Source organism: Panicum virgatum, chromosome 1N (assembly GCF_016808335.1).
Source record: "Panicum virgatum strain AP13 chromosome 1N, P.virgatum_v5, whole genome shotgun sequence".
Taxonomy (NCBI): domain Eukaryota; kingdom Viridiplantae; phylum Streptophyta; class Magnoliopsida; order Poales; family Poaceae; genus Panicum; species Panicum virgatum.
The window spans coordinates 5,148,107-5,170,446 of record NC_053145.1 but is presented as its reverse complement, the minus strand read 5'-3'; the positions used below and the strand labels follow the sequence as shown (position 1 = coordinate 5,170,446).

General features: G+C 44.1%; 1 protein-coding gene, 1 long non-coding RNA gene and 1 pseudogene across 2 annotated transcripts; 2 read left to right on the top strand and 1 right to left on the bottom strand.

The window, feature by feature from the left end:
* Nucleotides 1-6,337: 6,337 nt before the first annotated feature.
* Nucleotides 6,338-7,067, top strand: LOC120654771. Its single transcript, XR_005667178.1, has 2 exons — nt 6,338-6,465; nt 6,548-7,067. It is a non-coding gene; the product is annotated as an uncharacterized LOC120654771 (long non-coding RNA).
* A 958-nt stretch (nt 7,068-8,025) lies between these two features.
* On the top strand, nt 8,026-10,499 carry LOC120654322 (annotated as a pseudogene).
* A 1,769-nt stretch (nt 10,500-12,268) lies between these two features.
* Nucleotides 12,269-22,340, bottom strand: LOC120654320. The gene is made up of 19 exons (XM_039931819.1): nt 22,024-22,340; nt 21,286-21,353; nt 20,955-21,088; nt 20,472-20,560; nt 20,276-20,333; nt 20,136-20,188; nt 19,819-19,917; nt 19,606-19,719; nt 17,145-17,246; nt 16,970-17,062; nt 15,695-15,969; nt 15,188-15,571; nt 14,741-14,955; nt 14,332-14,564; nt 13,906-14,155; nt 13,674-13,819; nt 13,371-13,576; nt 13,149-13,273; nt 12,269-13,022 (listed from the first exon to the last, which is right to left on the bottom strand). Exons 1-19 carry the CDS (start codon nt 22,285-22,287, stop codon nt 12,439-12,441), a joined length of 3,492 nt encoding a protein of 1,163 aa, XP_039787753.1. The 5' UTR covers nt 22,288-22,340; the 3' UTR covers nt 12,269-12,438.

Sequence of the window (22,340 nt, the reverse complement as noted above, 5' to 3'; positions counted from 1 at the left end):
CCTTGGGCATCATGGAAAGGAGGTGAGGCATCATCTTCTTCATCGGATGACTCATCATGGTGATGTGGTGATGTAGACTTGTCTTCATCCTTTGAGTCATCCTTGGAAGTGACTTCAACTTGAGTGGATGAGGCTTGTAGCTCTTCTACCTCCTCCTTTGGCTTGACTTGCCCAATAGTGATGTTCTTCATTACTTTTCGAAGTGGTTCATCACCTACATCATCACAAGAGAAAACTTCCCCTTGGGAGCCATTAGTCTCATCAAACTCCACATCACAAGTTTCTTCAATCTTGCTAGTAGCACTATTGAATACTCGATATGCTTGGGAGTTTGATGAATAACCAATAAGAAAACCAACATCACATCTACTTTCAAACTTGCCTAGGTGCTTCCTTTTCTTGAAGATGTAGCATTTGCAACCAAACACCCGGAAGTAGGAGATGTTGGGCTTCCTCCCAATGAGAAGCTCATATGGTGTCTTTCCCAAGAAGCGGTGAAGATAAACTCGGTTGGATGCATGGCATGCGGTGTCGATGGCTTCCGCCTAAAATCTTTGTGAGATGCCATAGTCATCCAACATTGCTCTTGCAAGAGTGATCAATGTCTTGTTCTTCCTCTCCACCACTCCATTTTATTGGGGTGTGTATGTTGATGAAAACTCATGCTTGATCCCCAAGTCGTTGCAAAGCTCTTCTACTTGAGTGTTCCTAAACTCCGTGCCATTGTCACTCCGAACCTTCACAACACTTGACTCAAATTCATTTTGAGCTTGCTTGACAAAAATCTTGAAGATCCTCATAGTCTTGCTCTTGTCCTCTAAAAAGAAAGTCCAAGTATATCTAGAATAATCATCAACAATTACAAGACAATAGAGATTACCGCCAAAACTTTTGTAGGTGGTTGGCCCAAAGAGATCCATGTGTAGTAGCTCCAAGCTTCTTGATGTTGACAAATAAGCTTTAATGGGATGTGATGATGCAAATTGCTTCCCGGCTTGACAAGCACTACACAATTTGTTTTTGTCAAATGTAACATCTTTGACATCAACCACCATACCTCGTTTGAAGGCCTTCTTGAGTTGGCTCATGCCAATATGAGCAATGCGGCGATGCCAAAGCCAACCCATGGAGTTTTTGGAGAAGAGACATGTCGCCAAGCTTGCATCATTAGATGAGAAGTCAACAAGGTAAATGTTACCATGTCGAAATCCTTTGAATATTAAGCTCTTATCCTCCTTGCTTGTCACTACAACCTCACTATCACTAAAGGTGCATATTAGTCCTAAATCACAAAGTTGAGCAATAGATAACAAATTGAAGCTAACCAACTCAACAAGCAACACATTAGAGATAGAAAGATCCTTGGTAATGGCTACCTTACCCAAACCTACCACTTTTCTTTTTGAGTTGTTACCAAAGGTGACATGTTCATAATCGCCCACATCTTCATCTAGTGAGGTGAACATCTTTACATAGCCGGTCATGTGTTGTATACATCCGCTATCAAGCACCCAATGCTTGCCACCGGCTTTGTAGTTCACCTACACACAAATGAATCACTTTTGAGGTTTGGGAACCCATGCAAGTTTGGGTCCTTTGACATGAGTTACTAAAGCTTTAGGAACCCATACTTGGCGTGGTAGCTTTCCCTTAATGTGAGTGCCAATAAACTTTGCCTTAACCTTACCACTTTTAAGCTTGCTTATTAAGAAATGATTTTCATTGAATTGAGACTTGTAATTAGGAGGCAAGGTAGGAGGTGGACCAGAAGGAATTGGACACTCCCTTGTGTGATGCCCGGTGATTTGACAATGTTGACAATATGAGCCAACTTCCTTGGTGAAGCATGCCTTGAGCTCCGGCGACTTGGGACAATTTTCCGGAGGGTTGGGAAATGATCCAAGTCCATTTGTTCCATAGTTCCTTGCATTGTGGAAGAGAATCTCCTTATGCAAGTATTCTCCCCTTGTCACATTGAACATGCATTTGGTCATGCTTTCAAGTTCCTCCTCAAGTTGTTTCTCCCTATCATGGTTAGTCTTTGAACAAGAAGGAGAAGCATGATGACAAGTAGTAGGGTGAGGCAACTCCACAAGATCATCACAAGAAGTAGCTATATTGACTTTGATGACTTTCTTTTGAGTTTCTTTTAGTTCTTCATCCAAAGCATCAAAGGCAAGGTCAAGTTCTTGATATTTCATATTTAAGTTAGCATAATCAAGCTTAAGCTTCTTGTTGCATAAAGTAAGTGACTTGTTAAGCACAACTACTTCCTCATATTTAATATTTAATTCATCATGCTTAACAAGTAGCTTGTCATGCTCCTCTCTAAGTTGCTTCCTAGGAACAATGCTTGTATCATGAGTTTCTACTACCTCATTGTGCCTAATAATCAACTCATTGTTTGAGGCCTTAAGCCTGGCATATTCAATTTCAAGAACTTTACATTTTGATTTGTACTTCTTGATCACTTGTTGGTACTCATCTAGGATGTTTTGCACTTCATTAGGAGATAAGCAATGTTCACTTTCATCACTAGAGGAGTCATCATTATCACTCACCTTGGAGTTACCTCTTGCCATGAAGCACATGGATGGTGGAGGTAGAGGTGCCTCATCACCATCATCTTCATCATCATGCATGGCAATGCCCACAACATTTTCTTGGATTCTTCATCACTTGAGTCATCATTTGAGGATTCACCATCCGTGATCCATTCTCCAAGGAAAGCATTGACCTTCTCTTTTCTTGTGAAAGACCCTTTCTTCTTGTGGTCCTTCTTCTCATGACTTTTCTTTGAAGTCTTGTATTGATTGTCGCCATTTTCTTGTTTGTTGTTGAGCTTTGAAGGCTCCGGACAATCATATGAGAGGTGGCCATATTTGCCGCAATTGTAACACACTTTCTTGACATTTTCCTTGCTTTTCCGGGTACGAAACTTGTTTTTCCTGGGGTCATAGTTGTACCCTCTCTTGTTCAACCTTGACATCATCCTGGAGGTCTTCGTCATGAGAAGTGCTAGCTCAACATCACCATCTTCATCACTTGAATCTTCGTTAGCTTCATCTTCGCTTGAGTTTGGTGATGGAACTTTGCACGTGTTCTTTTTCTTGAACTTATGATCACTTTTAGCTTTGAGTGCAAGATCTCTCTTGTCTTGCGGTGAATCAACTTCTCTCAAGAGGAACATTTCATGAGACCGAATCTTTCCAACAACATCACTCACATCAAGTGTTTCAAGATCCTTCTCATAGAGCAATGAGGTGACGATGTTGTACTTGGGCTTGTGTAGACAATGTAGGATCTTCCAGATGATATCACTAGTAGACAAAGGAGAAATTTCAAGAGCGTTAATATCCTCAATAAGCACATTCAATCGAGCATACATTTGTTCAATCAATTCGTTTGGAAGCATATTGAATTCATTTAGTTTTTCCTTAAGCACTTGATATTTTTCTTCACGAAGCTTTTTAGAACCAACATAAATAGCTTCAAGTGCTTCCCAAATTTCATGAGAGGTCTTTTTGCTGTGAACACAAGCAAAAATCTCCTCACTAAGAGCATCAAACAAAGCATTCTTCGCTCTAGCACCATATTTGACTTGATCTTCATTCCACGGACCAACAATAGGTTTTTCCGTGACCGCCCAATCGATGAGATTAATAGCCTCAAGGTAACCCGCCATGCGAGCTTTCCAATAAGCATAGTTTCTCCCATCGAGCTTGGGTGGACCACCACTTCCACCGGCCATACTCTAGGATTTTAAGCCTAAAAAGAGAGCCCTCGCTCTGATACCAATTATAAGGATCATGACCCAAGAAGGGGGGGTTGAATTGGGACTTTTTCAAATTTCTATCTAGTCATTAACCTAGACTAGTATTGCCCAATCTATAAATTTGAAACCTAGTCACTAGAGCATGCTAGCACAAGGTCCTTAGGTAGGTAAACACACTATCATGATCATGTTGCCTAAAAGATATCACACTAGCATGATCAAAACCTAAGCAAAAGATCACACTACCATGCAAGTTGTCCTAGTCAAACTACAAGCAATCAAAGGCAAGAGTAACAACAAAAAGATTTAATTGCTTGAAATAAAAGTAAGAGACACGAGACAACCGGATTTTTTCCCGTGGTATCGAGGAGTTGACGCTCCCCCCTAGTCCACGTTGGAGCACCCACACAAGGGTATAGCTCCCTTGCTTCACCAAGGAGCAAGTGATCACTAAGAATGCTCTTTCTCCATCTCCAGAACGGCGAGCTTCACACCGTGTACAATCTTCTTGTCTTGGGGCTCCCACAAACACCAAGAGCTCACCAAGAACCTCCCGATCACCAAGACCGGCTAGGTGCCGTCAAACACCAAGAGTAACAAGCTCCTAAGCCTTCACTTGACCTACACTCAGTTGGCCCTAGCTCAAGCACACTTGCTACACTTGCAAAGGATGGATTCTTCAAGGTCGAAGCACAAACAAAGTACTAGATCTTTTCTTGTTTGCTCAAAACACTTTCTCTTCTTCTCAAGGGTGGCCTCAAGTATTCAGGGTGTCAAAAGGCAACTGAAATGAGCCATGGGGTGCCCTTATATAGAGTGGAAAGAGTTACATAGCCGTTGGAAGTCCACTGCAGAAAAACCGTGAGCACCGGAAGAACCGATGGGTGTCAGATTTGAGGCGTCGGTTCAACCGGTCTCTCTGTGTCCAAATTATAGCCGTTGGGGTTCTGACACAGTATCCAGGCTTGCATCATTGCACCGGTGCATGCTCCGTAGGGGCATCGGTTCAACCGGTGCTGAAGAGGTTCACTGATCAACTCAAACAAGCTCTCTGGAACATAGGACGTGTAATGCACCGGTGCTTTGATTCTGAAGCGTCGGTTCAACCGGTGCTGAAGAGAAGTTGAAGTCCACCAAAACATGCTCCCTGGAACAAGGTACATCCAATGCACCGGTGCTTATCTTTTGACCGTCGGTTCAACCGGTGCTAAAGAGTTTTTGACTTGATTCCTGCCTGCATCCAGAGAAGATAGACCGACAGGGCATCGGTCCTTCCACCAAGCATCGGATGCTCCGACGCTAGGGCACCAGTTCAACCGGTGCTGCTGTTTTTCTTTGTTTTCAGCTGAATTGACTTGGATTTGAATGTAACTTCAATTGTTTCTTCTTCCAAGTGTTGTGTTAACTTCTATTGACCATCTTGGGCTGATTTTGAGCGAGTGTGCAAGATTTCTAAAGCCAACTTTCTTTTGATCAAGCTACTAACTCATGAACCCCTCTTAATAGTACGGTCAAGAACTAAAAACTATAAACCCTAGCTAAATCAAGTGTCCTTTATCTCCTTGTGACACTTGAGTCTAGAAAGATCCTTAATCTTTGAAATTGAGTCCTTGGCACGCATGGTTGTTCTGAATTGAGGGGGTCTCTTTTCACATTCTATATGAGACTTAACTAATCATTAATATTTCCTTCAAAACATACGTTAGTCGCATACGGTTGTCATTAATCACCGAAACTTACCATTAGCATCTATCGGCCTAGATGCGCTTCAATCTCCCCCTTTTTGGTGATTGATGACAACACAAAGTAGAGATACACAAGATATGAAATAGAAAGCGATAAACAAGCATGCATTACTCGAAATAAAGCACATGTAGGGACATGTCAACACAGAGCATACACAATATCCAAATAACATGTCCATACACAAAATCCATGAAGATCCAATCACGCCACAAACCACCAAGCTCCCCTATCTCTACTCCCCCTATCTATCTCCCCCTTTGGCAACAAAGCACCAAAAAGAAAGGTGATCTAATCCTGAGCTGGATAAGGCGGGGTCTTCAGACTCGGTCCGGTGGAAAACTGAGCGGCGGAGTCATCGGCGTCGTCGTTCGTCCAGTCGTCGTCGACCGAAGAGGACGTCTGCTCGACCGGAGTCGTCGGAGCAGCAGAAATAGCTGGAGTAGCGGTAGCAACTGGCTCGGCGATGACCGTGGAGTCCGTCGGAGGAGCAGACGTGACGGGAGTCAGGTCTGGCTGAGTGGGGCGCACGACGGACGGACGGAGCACCTCAGGCTGTGAAGGTGACTCGAAAGTGAGGGACTGAGCCGAGGGGTGCTGGAGCTGGTGTAGGATCTGCTGCTGTCTAAGGAACTCTGCACGCTTCTCGGCAGTCCAAACACTAGGCTGTGGAGCAGGAGCCGGAGCAGAAATAGGAACATTCCATATGAGACTTAACTAATCATTAATATTTCCTTCAAAACATACATTTGTCGCATACGGTTGTCATTAATCACCGAAACTTACTATTAGCATCTATCGGTCTAGATGCGCTTCATACACACATGCCAACTTTTGGGCAAGTCAAGATAAGGGAACAGCTACATTGTTTTTCGCAGAATTTAGTAATGATGAAGATAGTAACTATGAACCCATTTGCTACCCTGTGTCTGGTCTATCAACACAAGGTATTATTTTTATCTCCGCATTGCATGCATTTACAAAAATTCGTATGTGTATGTCATCTCATGCTGTATTTTTTTTCTTCAGAAGTCCGCTGCTGTTACTGTGAGTATCAAGGAGTCCGGATTGTACATCCAGTCGAGAAGTGTTGGGAGGGGGCAAGTGGCTTCGAGAGAATTGCATGTGGAGAACACAATTTTACAAACGCAGATTTTGTGAGTCGTGCGAAGCTGATAGATAACCAGGTGATGGGAATATTTGTACAAGACTACATCTACCTAGATCCTCCTTATGATGCCAAGTTAATCCAAGCTGTCAACCGTGCTGAGTCAGTGATGAATCTTGATTTGGATGCTGAGATGCGAAGGAGAAAATCAGTACATGCTGCTGGTCATTATCCACAACAAGCTTCATTTCTGACCTAATTTCGCAACAGGCATGTTCATTTTTCCTTGCAAATTTTTTATTTGGATGTTAATTGAATGCATTCATTTATTTTATAGGGAGTGTTTCAGCAAGCTTTCAGTGAGCATGTAATCCCAAGTCTTGGGACAAATCGTAGGACAAAGAAACTTAATCTGTAATGATAAATAGTATTTCTCTCTCATTTGAGTCAAGAAAGTTTCACACTGCTAAATGATATTTACAGAAGGTTAAAAAGTTGTGCAGTGTGCATTACTGCATTGTCCTGTTTAGAATTGCAGTTTCCATTGATCAATTGGCATATGGTTGTCCAAGTGTTTGCTACTCGGTAACTCAAGCTTGCAGCTTCTATTATGAAAGCAAAGGAAGATAAGTATATATTACTCATCTTCCTTCAGTCAATTTTTTTTTGAAGGGAACGGCAAGAGATTTGCCGTAATTTTTATTAGAAGAAGAAGGATAAAAGAGATACAAACAACTTGAAATCAGGCCTCAAGACGACTACAAAAGAAACAAAACAGCTCCGATCTAGAAAAACTAGAAGCAGCAAATAACCACTATGCTATAAAACCACAAAAAACACCACTAGGGGAGATGGTCAAGAGCTAGTTTTTAGACTGGTGGCCGCCTGATGAAGATGAAAATCTTCTTTGATTAGGTACGTGACATCAACAACTTCCTTCGATTCTTGCTGAAAAAATCGTCGATTTCGCTCCTTCCAAATATTCCACCAAAAATACATCATTAGACCGTCAAAAGTTGGTTTTTGTTCCTTACTAAAAACCTTTTGGCACCTTTTCCACCATCGGTAAACTGTGCTTGTTGAATTACTGGGCAGTATTTGTTGAAGATCAAGCCATCTAACTACATGTGTCCAAACTGCACAGGTATAGGGGCAATCCTTGCAAAGATGAGTTGGTGTTTCAGGTGCGGAGTTGCACAATTAGCAAAATGGGTCATGCGGCATCCTCTTCTTTCTAAATTATCTTCCTTCAGTCATTAAAGTATTGCAGGAATTAATCTTGAACGTAAACTATACCAAAATTACAACAAATATTGTGATACCAGTTTTACGTTACTATTTGTTTAAGTGGGTCACTAGAGTACTGATTATCACACCAGTGAGAAATCTTTTTGGTGGCATGGCTGCAAGTTAGAATGCCAGCATGGAGCAAGCATTTTGCTGATAAGGCTGTTTGGTGCATCACCATGGCAATCTGAATTCTGAACAAGTGAACAAGACAAGGTTCAAGACACACCAAAAGCAAGCACCCCTCCATGCTTGGTTGCTTATCAAATTAGTATTTACAACAATTTCCGCATTCGGCCATCCTCCGATCAGTTCTTCTACTACCACGCGTTAGCCCTCTGCTGCTCCATCTCCCTTTGTAGCCTACCTCTGAAATCATATTCTAGTTGATGCATAGCAAAATGGAAACTTCAACTCATGTGGTTCCTGTTCTGAGAAATCTGGCATAAGAAATCCTTCATGAATCTGATTTAATAGGTCAATTGGAATGCCTTGCACATCGACAAGATGCCTTTATATGACTCGATCCATGACATGTGAACACTTGTGGAGGTTAACAATCACTAATAAAGGGCCACCGATCTCTGTATGTGGGGGGCTTCTCAACCAACCGCGCACAAACGAATTTTGTTCATGCGAATGTCATCTTCTATGTACGAAAGGAAATTTAAGATATATGCTAATCAATCAGAATATGTATGTTTTTCTAGCTTGAATCTGTGTAATCTTCGGGGTATCCAGGGATATCCAGGGAGAAGGTCCTCTCCGAGATCGTCGCCGGCGACGTCCCCTCCCCTCCTCCAGAGGCACGAACCATCGCAGATCGATCTTTGGATGGCCTGATCACGTTCCTCACATCTTACTTCTGGTACCTCCCCGCCTTGGATGCGCTGCACTATCTGTGCCTAGCCAAGGCCGACCTCCTCGTCGCCGTCCGGCTCATCGAGCTCGACTGCTGTTACCACAACGAGGATGAATTCTGCATCAGCTCGTATAGGGCCAAGACTACTCTGAAATACGCAACATTGTCAGCGAAGCAACCCAATGTTGATGATTTCTGCACCAGCTCTCTCCCCCTAGCAGTCCGTCTCAAATCGATCACCCAGATTGTGCAAGCAGATCGCAGCTGCAGACTCTCTACTGAAGAAATTCACTTGTTGCCGCAAAGCTTAAGAAGTTGGGAGTGTTGGATAACCCAATGCTTCTTTTTATTGAACGCGTTCATAGCTGCCACAACAATGCAAGCGGTGACAAGATGTCGTCTGTGCTCACAGTATCAATCCGGGCCGTTCTTCTTGACAAAATTTATGCTCAGTACCTCAAAGCAATTTCTCAGTTGCCCACACAATATGTTCGGGTTTGTTACCACCGTGGCCTTGTCAATGCCGGTTACTACTATGGTCTGTTGAACCCTGTGACCAACATCATTGTCAACAACATCTGGTATGACAATGCTTTCCCTGCTTTGGAAAATTTGGAGGTGGACATGATCTGCACATCTACGTTTGTACGTGCAGAGTGCAAGTCCCTTAGCGATCTAATCAAGCTTTTGCTCACATGCATTCCGGAGATATCCAAGCATGAGGCTATGGTTTATTTGCTAAAGAGTAACATCAAAGTCAAGAAAGCAATTTAGATGGTGGGAAGTGAAGGTTGTGATATATCCAGCTGGGATGTCAGTTCCTACAAGGCTGCAGCGACAACATCATTACATCCTGAACTTGAAGCTTATGTACAGTTTGTCGCCATGCAGTCTTCACCTTTGGTTCAGTATTCTATCAAGTCACCGTTGAAAGTTTCAAGTTTCGAACTCACTTTCCACCAGTGAAGTTGTCCAACTTGCCATGCTGCTGTCTTCCTCACATGGCAGTATTTCTAAACCTTTGGACGAAACTTTGGAAACAACCAATGAACTATCTAAAGGTCCGTTGGCCATGTTCATGAGGTTTAAGGAACACTTTATCAGGCAACAAATTTTTTTTCCGTAAAAAGATTGAAACTACATTGAGGAACAAGGTTATTAGCACTTTCCTTCATGTTATTGATATGCTGCTGCGGTTGTGAATTACTACTCTCTTTGTTCCAATATAATTGTATTTTTCTACAAATTAAATTCTATCATGGTTATAGGGGTATTTATATGAACTGCATATTATTTGTGGAGCAAATGAGTGTGTCGGCAGACAGAAAAGCTTTGTGGATTTCAAAAGCCCGTTCACACATGTAAACTTTTTCGCTAGCCCAAAAGGTGGAAGCAGTTTTGAGATGACGATGATAACTTTTTTGTTGCATTGTATCAAACAAGTCAATAATATGGTATGTTTACTACATATTTATAATCATACATCTTTCTTAAAATAAAATTTGAATAGTCACTTTTCTCTATTATTTGAAGCTAACTGTTTTCTTTTCTCATTTTTTTGTCCTATAAATTAAATTCGTTACTGCTATTGTGAGTATGAAGGGATCAGGATTGCGTACCCGGATGAGAACTACTGTGGCAACGAGATTGACTTCACAAAAATTGCTTGCGAAGAGCATGATATCACCATGAAAATATCTTTGGAGGTGGAAAGCTGGCAATGAGTAGAGTAGGAATGTGCGGTGATTTTGGAGGTGGAAAGCTGGCAATGAGTAGAGTAGGAATGTGCGGTGAGGATTACAGTCCCTCTAGTCGGGTGGGCGCCGGCCGGCCGGTATCTATTTGAATCCTATTCGAGACAGGAGGTCGTGCAAAGCATGAACCTGACAGCTGTTAGGGTGAATGCAATCTGTAGTGATATTCAGAAGATAGCTTAGACATATCTATATTGATTTCCTTTTTTAATAAATATGTTATTTTGGATATTAATTCTGCATGAAGTGGATGATCATTCAATGTACACTGCGATAATATGGTCAAAATGAGTTTTGGGGTGTATAAAGAATGTATTCCTTACTTGTAGTTTGAACGCTTCTCTTACTTGCACTTAATAATGTATTGGCGTTATAAGTTCATATAAGAGTTATAAATTGTGTTATGCTTTTCCTGCTAAATGAGGTCATGCGACTCTTTGCTACTTGTAGGACTTTTTCTTCTGTTCTCATTAATTCCATATCCTGAGTGATATATAGCTGATTGTGAAGTATGTGATCTTTTTAACCCAACAAAGGCATACTACTATTTTACAATTCTTATATTCAGTATTATTTTACAATCCTTATATTCAGTAACTGTTGGGATCGAGGTGGCCTAATACTCACTAAGTTGAGGATCTACATCTAAGACACACCAATTCACTCTAACTCGTTTTAATGATGTTAATTTCTAGCTAATTAGTGTATAAGGTCATTTCGACGTCAATTTCTAGGTATGTAAGGTCCTTTTTCGACGGGGGAGCTGTTTTCTCGCTTTTGGGTATCAGAGCCTACCAACAGATGAAGCAACTCTTGATTTATCACAACACAAGAGTACACAATATACACTCTTTTGTGGCTATTCTAGCACTCACTCTTCTCTTAGATGTCATGGCAAGGAGGGGATCCTCTATTTATAGGCTAAGGCGGATCATAGAATGGTGACATGTGTCCCTCCTTCTAAAGAATCACTTAATATTACAAGATTTTTTAATTTATTTATTACTAATTCTAGAGTACTTCATGAAAATATATTCTTATTACTTTGTGAAGAATACTCTAGAAGGATGTCTTGCATTGTTCGTGCAATATCCACTGCCCAGCCACCCGCCCGCTCCGTCGAAGTCGCAATTCGCTGCATTGTTCGTGCAATATTCATGCGCTACGCGCCGGTGTGGTTCAAACCCGCAACCTCTCCTCGCGCTCCTCTACTACTACACCACACACTCATGTATATACTCTATTATTTTTCCCCACATATTATACTAAACCGAGTGTAAATAGCTTGTTTGAGATCATAAACAAATTCAAATCAAAAAGTTATCAACTGCAAAGTTTCATAACTTTTCGAGATCTACAACTTTCATTTTGGCCGTTTCCCCATTCAATGTCATTTGCAAAATTTAAAATCTGACTTTGTCATATGCCAGATCTATGACACATGACAAACATCTTACTTTTTCAAATTTCTACACGTTCGGAGTATCAAAAAAAGTTTCGAGATGAGAAGAAAAAAAATTATTACTTTACCTGTGTAAAGAAAAACACGACAAATTTATTACTTTGCCGTATACCAAAATAAAGCACATGGTAAAATATGGCTTTGTCGTATGCCAAAAAAACACACGGCAAAATCATGTTTTGCCGTGTGTTACATATTAACTTGTGTGCACACGGCAGAGAGGTTCTTTACCGTGTGCATAGAAAGCACACGGCAAACTACCGTACAAAAAGCCGGTTTCCGGCAGTGCAAGCATGAATGACATTATGATTCCTATTTGTCAAACTTGCACTTGGCAATTCATATTCATATACACTAGACTTCCACTACTCTAGTAGTCGCACTTGTTGAAAAGAAATTCATGTTCATGTGTAACAACGTGATGCTATGCTTCAACTCGTGTTGATCTCATAGTTTGAAAAGCGTCTTGGCGTCCTTGTGCATGGACCTGACGATGGCCGTGACCTGCTCTACCTGCTGCTCGTCGGAGCACGCCGCGAGGAGCACCTTCGCCGTGCCGGCGTCCGGGTAGCACCCGGCGTCCACCATCTCCTCGAAGATCTCCAGGCACCGCCCGTACTCCTTCCTTGCGTACGCGCCGATGCGCGACGTCCACGTCACCACGTCGGCGGCGAGGCCCCTGGCCACCACCGTGCCGAACGCCGCCTCCATCCGGTCCAGGTACCCCGCGCGCCCGTACACGTTCACCAGCACGTTGTACGTGCCGATGTCCGCGGCGCCGCCGTCGCGCCTCTCCATGGCCGCGACGAGCCGCTCCATGTCGTCGAGCCGCCCGGCCCGGCCGTACGCGTTGAGCATGGCGTTGAGGGCGAAGGTGTCCGGCCGCAGCCCGGACTTGTGCAGCTGCACCATCACCTCCTCGCACCTGGACACGTTGCCGGCCTTGGCGTGCGCGGACAGGAGCAGCATGTGCGACTTCATCGTCGGCCGCAAGCCCACTTGCTTCAGTTCTTGGAACGCAGCCTCTGCCTCTGAACAATCACAAAAACACCAGAAAATTCAGTGTCTGATTGAGTTCATCAGCGAAATAAATTGTCCATGAAAGTGCACAGATGAAGTTTGTTGAGCTATTGCAAACTGGTAGCAGGTGTGAGTACCTTGATGAAGACCAGCTCTCCCATAAGCATCCACCAAGATGTTGTATGAGGCTCTGTCAGGCTCACACCCCATGTGCTCCATCAAAGAGAAGATCTCAGATGCGCCCTGTGGGAACCCTGCTCGACTGCGGTGCATTGATAGATTGATGAAACAGCATTCATTATTCGCTAGAACAGTAAGCAGGGAGGGATAAACCGTCAGGCTCATGGAATTCTTTCTACCTGTAAGCTTCCATGAGGGCATTGTAGGCGTACACGTCAGGTTCATGCCCAGCCTGCTGCATCTCCTCAAACACCTCCTCTGCCTTCTCGCAGAGGCCTTCCTTCGCGAACGCATTCACCAGCACAGTGTAGGTGCAGATGTTGGGCTTGCACCCGATCGTCTTCATCTCGCTGAAGACTTTTAACGATGACATTGGTTGCTTTGCCTAAGAAAAGGGTGAGCACGACTAATTGACTATCACTGTCTCAGAATCTGCTACTGGTATCTCTGCACATTAAGCTACAAAAAACAAAATGACCGACCTTTCCGTATACATTGATCGTCAGCGTGTAAGTCTCCGTGTTAGTTCTGCAGCGCTCCTTCTTCATCCTTTGGTACACTTCGACCGCCTTTTCGGTACACCTTGCTTTCAGTAGGCCGTCAAGGTAGGCATTATATACAGTTGCACCTGCATGACAGTTCTTCAGATGAGTTTTTCTGATGTACAAGTATTTTCATCTGAAAACTCAGAGGAATGTAGTTTGAGGTGCATACTTGGAGGAATCCCATTCTCCTGCATCTCTGAAATCACGCCCTCTGCTCGGTGCAGTTGTCCAGCATTGCAGTAAGCACGCAAGAGAAGAGCATAGGTGTCCTCTGTAGGCACACAATTAGCCTCCAGAAGAGCCATGTAAATGGATTCTGCCTTGCTCAGCTCACGCTTTCGGCCATATGCATCTATGAGCAGGTTGTAGCAGATGATGTCGGGCCGGAACGAACTCCAGTACAGAATCCACTCACAAACCTACAGGCACTTTTGGCATATCAAACATCAAAACCTTAGGAATCGAGCCAGCACGTAAATAAGCAACCGAGACATCTAGAAATTTTACTCTGATGAATTTGAAATAATATGGTCAGCATACTGGCCGAAGCTAGCAGGCACAATGAGATGTTACCAGCAAGGGGACTAGGACTTACTGTGATGATGGGTTCCCACTGTCGGTTCAGACGGAGCTGGACAGCAACATTGACAATGTCATCCCAAAGATCGTGTGCAGGAGGAATTTTGTCCAGTGACTCCCATATTTTGGCAACGTCGGTCCCTTTCTGCACAAATTCTAGGATATCCTGGGCCATTGGACTGAGCACTGGGAAAACTCCATCAACAAACCCAGAGCCGTACTTCCAACCTCGGCCCTTGATAGCACCCCCTGCGTGTCTATACCATTTCAGAGCCAATACTAATGCCATATCCTTTTGAACTTCGAATGAAACAGTAAATCCAAGAAAAATAACAATAATATTTTTGATAAATGGTCTAGGAGTTCTGGATTTGCAGGATAGAATGAAACTGAAAGGAGTGATGGCACTGTCATTAACTCATTACCTCTCTTTCTGGATATTTTCTTTCGATCGAAGGTTCTTGCTACACCATCTTTGTCAATGTAAGCGCCCTCCTTTTTCCGGTTCTTCCTCTCACTATGGCTAGAGGAATTCACCTTTGCATCATGTGAGGCAGCTTCTTGCAATACGTTTCTACAAGCACATAGTTTCCATCTCGGTCTTGTAATCAAGTAATGCGCTGGAGCCTCAACCCTTAACCTGCAAAATGGTGGGCAAAGAAATGTCGAAATAACTGCAATACCTAACTGCAAATGGTATTCATAAGAACATGTGATGTTGTTTCAGAACTTCTACTCAGTAACTCAAGACATGCAGAATCAAACAGTTACTACTAACTGGTAACTACTACCAGAGCATAAGAGTATTATCCAATTAAAATAGTACCATAAAATCGAAACCCAGTTCACAAAGAGAAATTTCGATATTTAACCTCAAATTCGTGTGCCTCACTTGTTTTGACATTAAATGGGAGATTTCTCCTTCTTTTCTTGATTTTGCGAATTTCTTTATCGTTTTCCTTTTACATGGCACATGAACTGCCCGTTTTGCCCCTGATCCAATCCGATTGGATCCAATCCAACCGTGCGCCCCTTCATCTCTCTCCCGGTCTCTCCTCTCTCTCCTCTCGTGTCTCTGCTGTCTCGGTTCCCTGGAGGCTGGAGCGCCGGCCGCCGCTGCAGCGCGTCGCCCCTGCCGCCCGCCCGCTGCTGCAGGAGCTCCCCCGGCCACCGCTGCAGGAGCGCCAACGCCCGCCGCTGCTCCAAGGATGCAGGAGCACCTTGCCGAGGAAGGACGGCTCGAGCAGCGCGCCGGCCTACATGTACACGTACACCTCTGCGCAATTAGCTAGTTGAGGAATTCGAATGCTCGAGTGGACCATGGACATGGCATGCACGTACCCAACGCAAGCAAGCTTAGGAGCCACAAGGGGACGTACAAGGATCTGGGAGATGACGAGGTGGACGTTGGCGCGGCGGGGCAGGGCGTGGATGGAGCGGGAGAGCGCGAAGACGGTGCAGACATGGCAGAGGAGCAGCGGGAAGTAGAACTTGAGCGGGTCCCGCGCCTTGGAGCAGCGGCGGGCGGCGGCGCTCCCGCTCCGGCGTGGAGCCGCGGCGGTTCGTGCGCCAGGCACGAGAGAGAGAGGAGAGACCGAGAAAGAGATGAACACGGGACGGATGGATTGGATCCAATCGATTGGAGCTGATTGGGTTACGGGCAAAATGGATAGTTCATGTGCCCAGTAAAAAAAATATAAGCGAAATTCATGAATCGAGAAAAAAGAGCTGAAATTTTCCGTAGATAGAATTCATATTTTTAAAAACTCGAGAATTTAATATCAAAGCACGTGCGCATCTAATGTTAAATATCGAAATTTCATGAACTTTGAAAGAATTATACGAGAATCAAGAGAGGTAGCATTTGGCTTACATGAGCACACGGGGTGCGGAAGTCCACCAGTGCTCTTGGTAGGCAACAGAGTGCGGACCTGCTGAACAGCGAGGGAAAATATCGCTGAGCTTTCAAGCTTTGCTTGAGCTGTGGTCGTTCCAGAGAGAGTTGCGAACGGCAGAAGCTGCAACTCTGCAAGAAGAGCAAGCTGAAATATCTCTCCCCCTTTGTTTTCTTTGTTTTGGCTTGTTCTGTCTCTTCTGGGCCTCTGGACCTATCATTCAGGACCCCTTATCCAGAAATACAACAAAATCTAGCCATGGCCTCCATGTGCAGTTTTGCTATGCTAATCTTCTGATTATCACAGGATTTGTTCATCACAGTATATAATGTCTAACATAATTTACGCAAAGGATTATTGAGACACGATTTCTAAGTGTTTGCTGGTTGTCTGCCCACAATAAGGAAAATTTCACTGCATGGTTGTCTAGCGGGCCAAATGGCCAAAGCAGCACATATGAATTCAGTTGTAAAAATGGAAAGGCGAAAGATTTCACTCTTTCAAGATCTCAATTTTTTATACATGTAATAGTCCAAAAGCAAGAAATGGATATGTTCCAGGTTAAATTGTAAAGCTATATTATATTTCGAGCTTGGCTCTTGAACCTCTGAAAGTTGAGTCAAAGAACTGTACATTGTATTTGTCTGTCTAAGAACATGGCCGTTGAATTTTAACATCACTATTTATTCATGAAGGAAAACAACATGATGGCTGATTTATTATGATAGCCCACGGCGAGGGCTCTGGTGAAACTCAAAAATCGGTTGGGTACTTGTCTGGTTTGAACCACAATGAAAAATCGATTCCTTTCTTCTTAAGATCTTCAATAGGAGGCCGAATCCGATCCAAAAGCTGCAATTCAGTAACAGGTTGCATCAACAACACTAAAAACTTCTCTAAACAAACAATCTCCCGAATTATTTTGAGAACAAACCTGTCCATGAATAAGACCATTGGAAACAAGAACAGAACGATCAAAGACTGTAAATGCTCCACCATCCATGTGTGTTACCACCCCACCAGCTTCTTCAACTATCTGTTGAAGAATTAACCAAATACATCAGCACAACAAAGTCCACACAAGATATTGAGGAATGTTGAGTACTCTATCTTACTTGTGATGAGTGAATTGTCAACCGTGCGGTGTGATCGTGCGCTTGGTCTTTGGTTGCAGGTACACGGGCGTCGAGTGTCGACGGAGAATTGCCGTGGAGGAGCTCAGGAAGGGCGGCAGCTGTGGCATCCACTCCTGGATCAAGGGCGCAAGCGGCGACGGAAGACGAGTTTCTTGGTTTGCACCACAAAACCAAAAAGGCGGACGGCGGTTGAAGACGCCAAGTCGTGGAGGCATGGGCGTCGGTCTCGGGACTGACGGAGGCGACGGCGTCTAGGGCCTCGCTACGGGCGAGGAGGTGACGGGCGTCGGGCGGCGTCTAGGGCCGTCAGAAGGCCGAGGCGGGAACAGCGTCTAGGGCCACGGCGTGGAGGCGGGAATCTTCCCGCGTGTGGAGTTTTAGCGGTTTTCTCAAAACCGGCCACCTACCCGGTTTTCACGGACCCCCCAAAACCGCGAACCGGATCTTCATCGACATGGCGGCATCTCGGAAAAGGCTTCGAGTCGAAGAAAGAAACTCCGCCGTCGGATGAGATCGTGTACATATTTCCGGTTTTGCCCTTACGGGCGTTTTAGTGTCTAGTTTGAGTCGAGGGTATTTTGGACCCCTGCGTGGGCACCTTAAATACCCTCACCCTCTCTTCTCTCCCCGCGCGCCAGCAAAAAACCAGCACCACGCCACCACCTCCTCCTGGCGCCGCCCTCCTCTTCCTGTCTCCCTCTCTTCTTCCTCCCTCTCCTCTCTAGGGATTAGAGGTATGGATTTTTGAAGACTATGTACTGAAATTGTGTGGGAAAGGAGGCCCAATCCTCCTTGTGCCCTCCGGGCGTTTGTTTTCGATTCGAGTTCATCCATCTTGTGCTTTGTTTGAATGAATTTTGATTTTCCTTGGTCGAATCTTGTGCACGAGATGACGAGTTGTTTCTTGATGATTTCGTGACTCCTTGGACCGATTCTAATCCCTCTAGCCTAGAGCTAAACCCCCCGGAATCACGAGTCTTCACGAATCGAAGTTTTTGTGTTCTTGAGAAAACCCCAATCTTGCTTCGAATTTCCTCGATTCCTCCCGAACCATGGAGTGATTCATCGATTCCTTCCTTGGTCATGTTCACAAGTCCTTTGTGATCGTGCCTACAAATTTTGGTGAGATTTGGACTTGATTTGATCCTTCGATCATCGAGTTTTTGGGAGAGGCGCGGACTGGAAAATCGTTTCTGGACTCGAACAGAGTTTTTACCTATCACCGGTTAAACCGATGCTTGTGGTCATGTTGCGTCGGTTCAACCGGTGAGTAGATTGTTCTGGGTTAGGGTTTTGGCGTTTGAATCGTTGCACCGGCGTATAGGATCTGTTGAACGTCGGATCAACCGATGTATAGCAGATTTGATTTGAGGATGCTCTGGACAATTGCACCGATGCAAATGCTTTGATCTCATCGGTTTAACCGGTGCGTTGTAAGTCATTTTGCAGTCCCTCTGGACAACTGCACCGGCGATTGGACTTGAATTTGTTGGATCATCCGGTGAGCTAACACCGGTTCAACCGACGCTGAGTCAATCACCACATCGGATCAACCGGTGCTCGTTTCTCTCTGCTGCCGGCTCTGCTCATCGGTTGAACCGACGCTGTTCAAATCAGTGCGTCGGATCAACCGGTGAGTTATACCATGCTATGACTTGCTGTTTCTCGCGCTGCTTTTCGGTGATTGCTTCCGCGTTGGATCTTGTTTGTTCCTAGGGCTTTCTTGTGTTGGTGTAGCTTCTCCATAGCTACTCCACACTGTGCCTAGGAATCTAGGGTTGGGCATGTACTTTGGGACTAAGCCGATCTTTCCGATTGCAAGAATTTTTGATCGGCTCCCATTCACCCCCCCCCCCTCTGGTCGCCCTTTCGGTCCCTCAGATATGCTTAAATTGGAAAGAAAACTCTAATATTCAGGATTAACCACTAGCACTAGCAGTTGCTTTAACTGAAATAAACATGCTTGTAATATATATGTGTCAATTTCATATTCATTCAGATGCAAACTCTTTAGTTTATCACAGAAGGTCACCAAGGGCAACAGCTTTCTTGCAGATTTTAAATCTGGTTTATGCTATCTTAGAAGCAATATCAACAACTAGTTTATGCATACCCTCATATACAGGAAAATAGTATTATATGATTGAGGTAAAATCTTACCAAGAGAAGAATAGGCCAGTCCTAAATTATTATTTATCAAAACTGGTTTGGAAAGGTAACTATTAAGCGTGCATGTTTCAACAAGAGAAAATGAATTACCAGGACACCAGCAGCCATATCCCATGGCTTAAGCCTGTATTCCCAATAGGCTTCTGTAATGCCCAGCCCAACATGAGACATGTCAGCAGCAGCAGACCCTAGCCTTCGCACTCCCTTGAAAAAATGAAGTATATTGTCAAAAAAGGTTGGGAGAAAATTCAGTTCTGCAAATCTGGGGAAAATTCAGTTCTGCAGCTTGGAATAGCCACTTACTCTGCTAATGTCAGTAAATTCTTTAAAAAAAATTATGTTGGTTATCCAGGCATCATCATTGTCATATCCAAACCCTGTGACAAGAAGGGATTGCTCCACCTAGAGAATGACCACCAATTAGAGATAACAACTAAGAAACTTACATCTACATTATAGGAGCAGCTTATTTTACACTTAATTCAGACATCCAGAAACATATTATGAATGGACACATTGAGCATATGACAGCTGAAATATCATTACAGCAGGCAGGCTTGTGCTCACATATGCACATAATAGGAAAATGCATAGTACTTTTAGAACAGAAAATAGGCTACCTTGTCTGTTTGACTGACATGAATTTTCTGCCCATTACAATAAGCTCCTCCACCTGTTTAAGAGAAAGGAAAGCCTTTAAGATGAATCTCTGGTGTTCTAGAACAAAGAAGCAAAGCCACTTGTTGATCAAACAACATACCAGAAGATGCAGAAATTGTACGGGTGCTCCAGCACATAGGCCCACCACAAAACTCCACCTAATAAAGATAGTAGCAGAACGTGAAAATAAATAGAGAAACTGTTTCCTACAGTGTGGTTCCCTAATAGTTTGTGGCTCTGCTATTGGAAAGAATGGGAGATCATAAGGTCCAAGAACAATATGTGCAAACACTTACCACAGTGGAAGCAGCAGGCTTTCCACGGAAGAGAACCCCAATGGACACAGAAAAGCTGGGATAACCATGTGCAAAGTTTGTTGTTCCATCTAAAAGGGAGAAATTCCGTAAATTAGATTCAATTGAGAGACCATCATGCTGACCAACCTTTTCTAATTAACTTCAGTTATAATAAACCCTTACATGCACTTAAACCATACTAGTCTGCTGTCAGATTTATGAATTGTCCTTGTTATCTTATTATTCAATTTGCCTGTCAATAATAATACTGAACTTTTCTTTGCTAGTATAATAATAAACAGAAATGTCACCTTCCAAATTAATGAAATGGACTACACTATTCAAGGGCGCAGATTTGTTGCGCTAAATCTAGAAAACTACTGGAGCCATCAGCACTACAAACACAGGTCCATGACAAAACAACACACTATGTTAAATACCTGTTCATCAAAACAGAAGTAGGAACCGAGTAAGGAACCAAACCTAAAGGGTCAATGCACCAGAGATACTCAGACAAGGAATCTCCAATAAAGCCACCTTCCTCCCCAAGTATGAGGTGGTTTTTGAAGTTCTTCGTGACAACTTCCAGAATCACTGATTCACTCAACTTATCTGTGCTGAACAAAACATAGAGCAACAGATTCAGATGCTGATTGTGTTGCAATTTACTGTATGAAAAGATGACTTACGCAAGTAGCAACATTTAAACTATTATGTGAAAGGTACCATGATCTTATATCTGGTTATCTGCTATATTATAGCAACCAAACTACAACAGTTGCAGAACAACAAGATGCGCAAGAAGAATCCTTACTCTGTCACCAAGTCTGCAACACCTTTATAGTGGATATTGCGTGGTTTATTAACAGCTTCCATTATAACCTGAAATCAATAAGAGGCGATGAAAACTGCCTTGAGATTTGTTTCAGTGAACATTAAACCTAACAGAAAAGGAGGATTAAGGAACATCAAGCATTTAGAGCACTACGCCACTATGGTAATCCATATTAGTTTGGTTATGTCAGGAATATTCTTTGACCAAAAGAACTAGAGTGGCCTCCTTATAACTGGTTAAATGACATAACTGTGCACTGTGCAGAGCTATCCCTAAAACAAAATGCAACGATTGTTTTGCCGCACCATAGCTAAATTAGTCAATTACCAGATATGTGAATTCACCAGCTAAACGACTAGCATTTCTCGTAGCAATTCAACAAATATGCAGCTTTGCGAACTGACCAGCCACATTCCAGCATCACCCCCAACCAGTGGCGGAGCCAGGGGGGGTGCTCCAGCCCCCCCTACTCCCATGGAACCCATGGAGCCCCCCCCCCCCCCCCCCCCCCCCCACATTTTTCAAGCATAAGTGAAGAAGAGGAAGAAGAAAGGAGGAGGAAGAAGAAAAAAAAGGAAGGAGGGAGGAAGAAGAAAGGAAAATGAGCCCTCGTCAATTTGAATCCCAGCTCCGGCACTGCCCCCAACATCTAATCCCAAAACTGGAACTTGGGGTTGGGGGGATAAACATCAAGCAACAAAGGGACCTAGAACTCACATCGGCCCCAGCTTTTGCGGCGGCCTCGATGACGCCGAGCAGCTCGGCGGCGGGGATCGGGCCGGTGGTGGGGGCGGCCACCTTGGGATACTTCGCGGGAGTGGCCGTCTGCTCCGACGCCACTGCCATGATGGGGCGCGCCTTGCCGGACCTGGAGCCAAGCACGGGGAGGCGGAGGGTCCGCGACGGCGGCGAGTTCTTGGCGGCATCCTTGGGGAGGAGGGCAGAGGAGGTGGAGGTGGGAGCGAGAAGATACCGTGCCATTGGTGCTCAGAGAAAGGGTTTGATGCCCTCTTGGTTTCTGAGAGTGAGCTTTT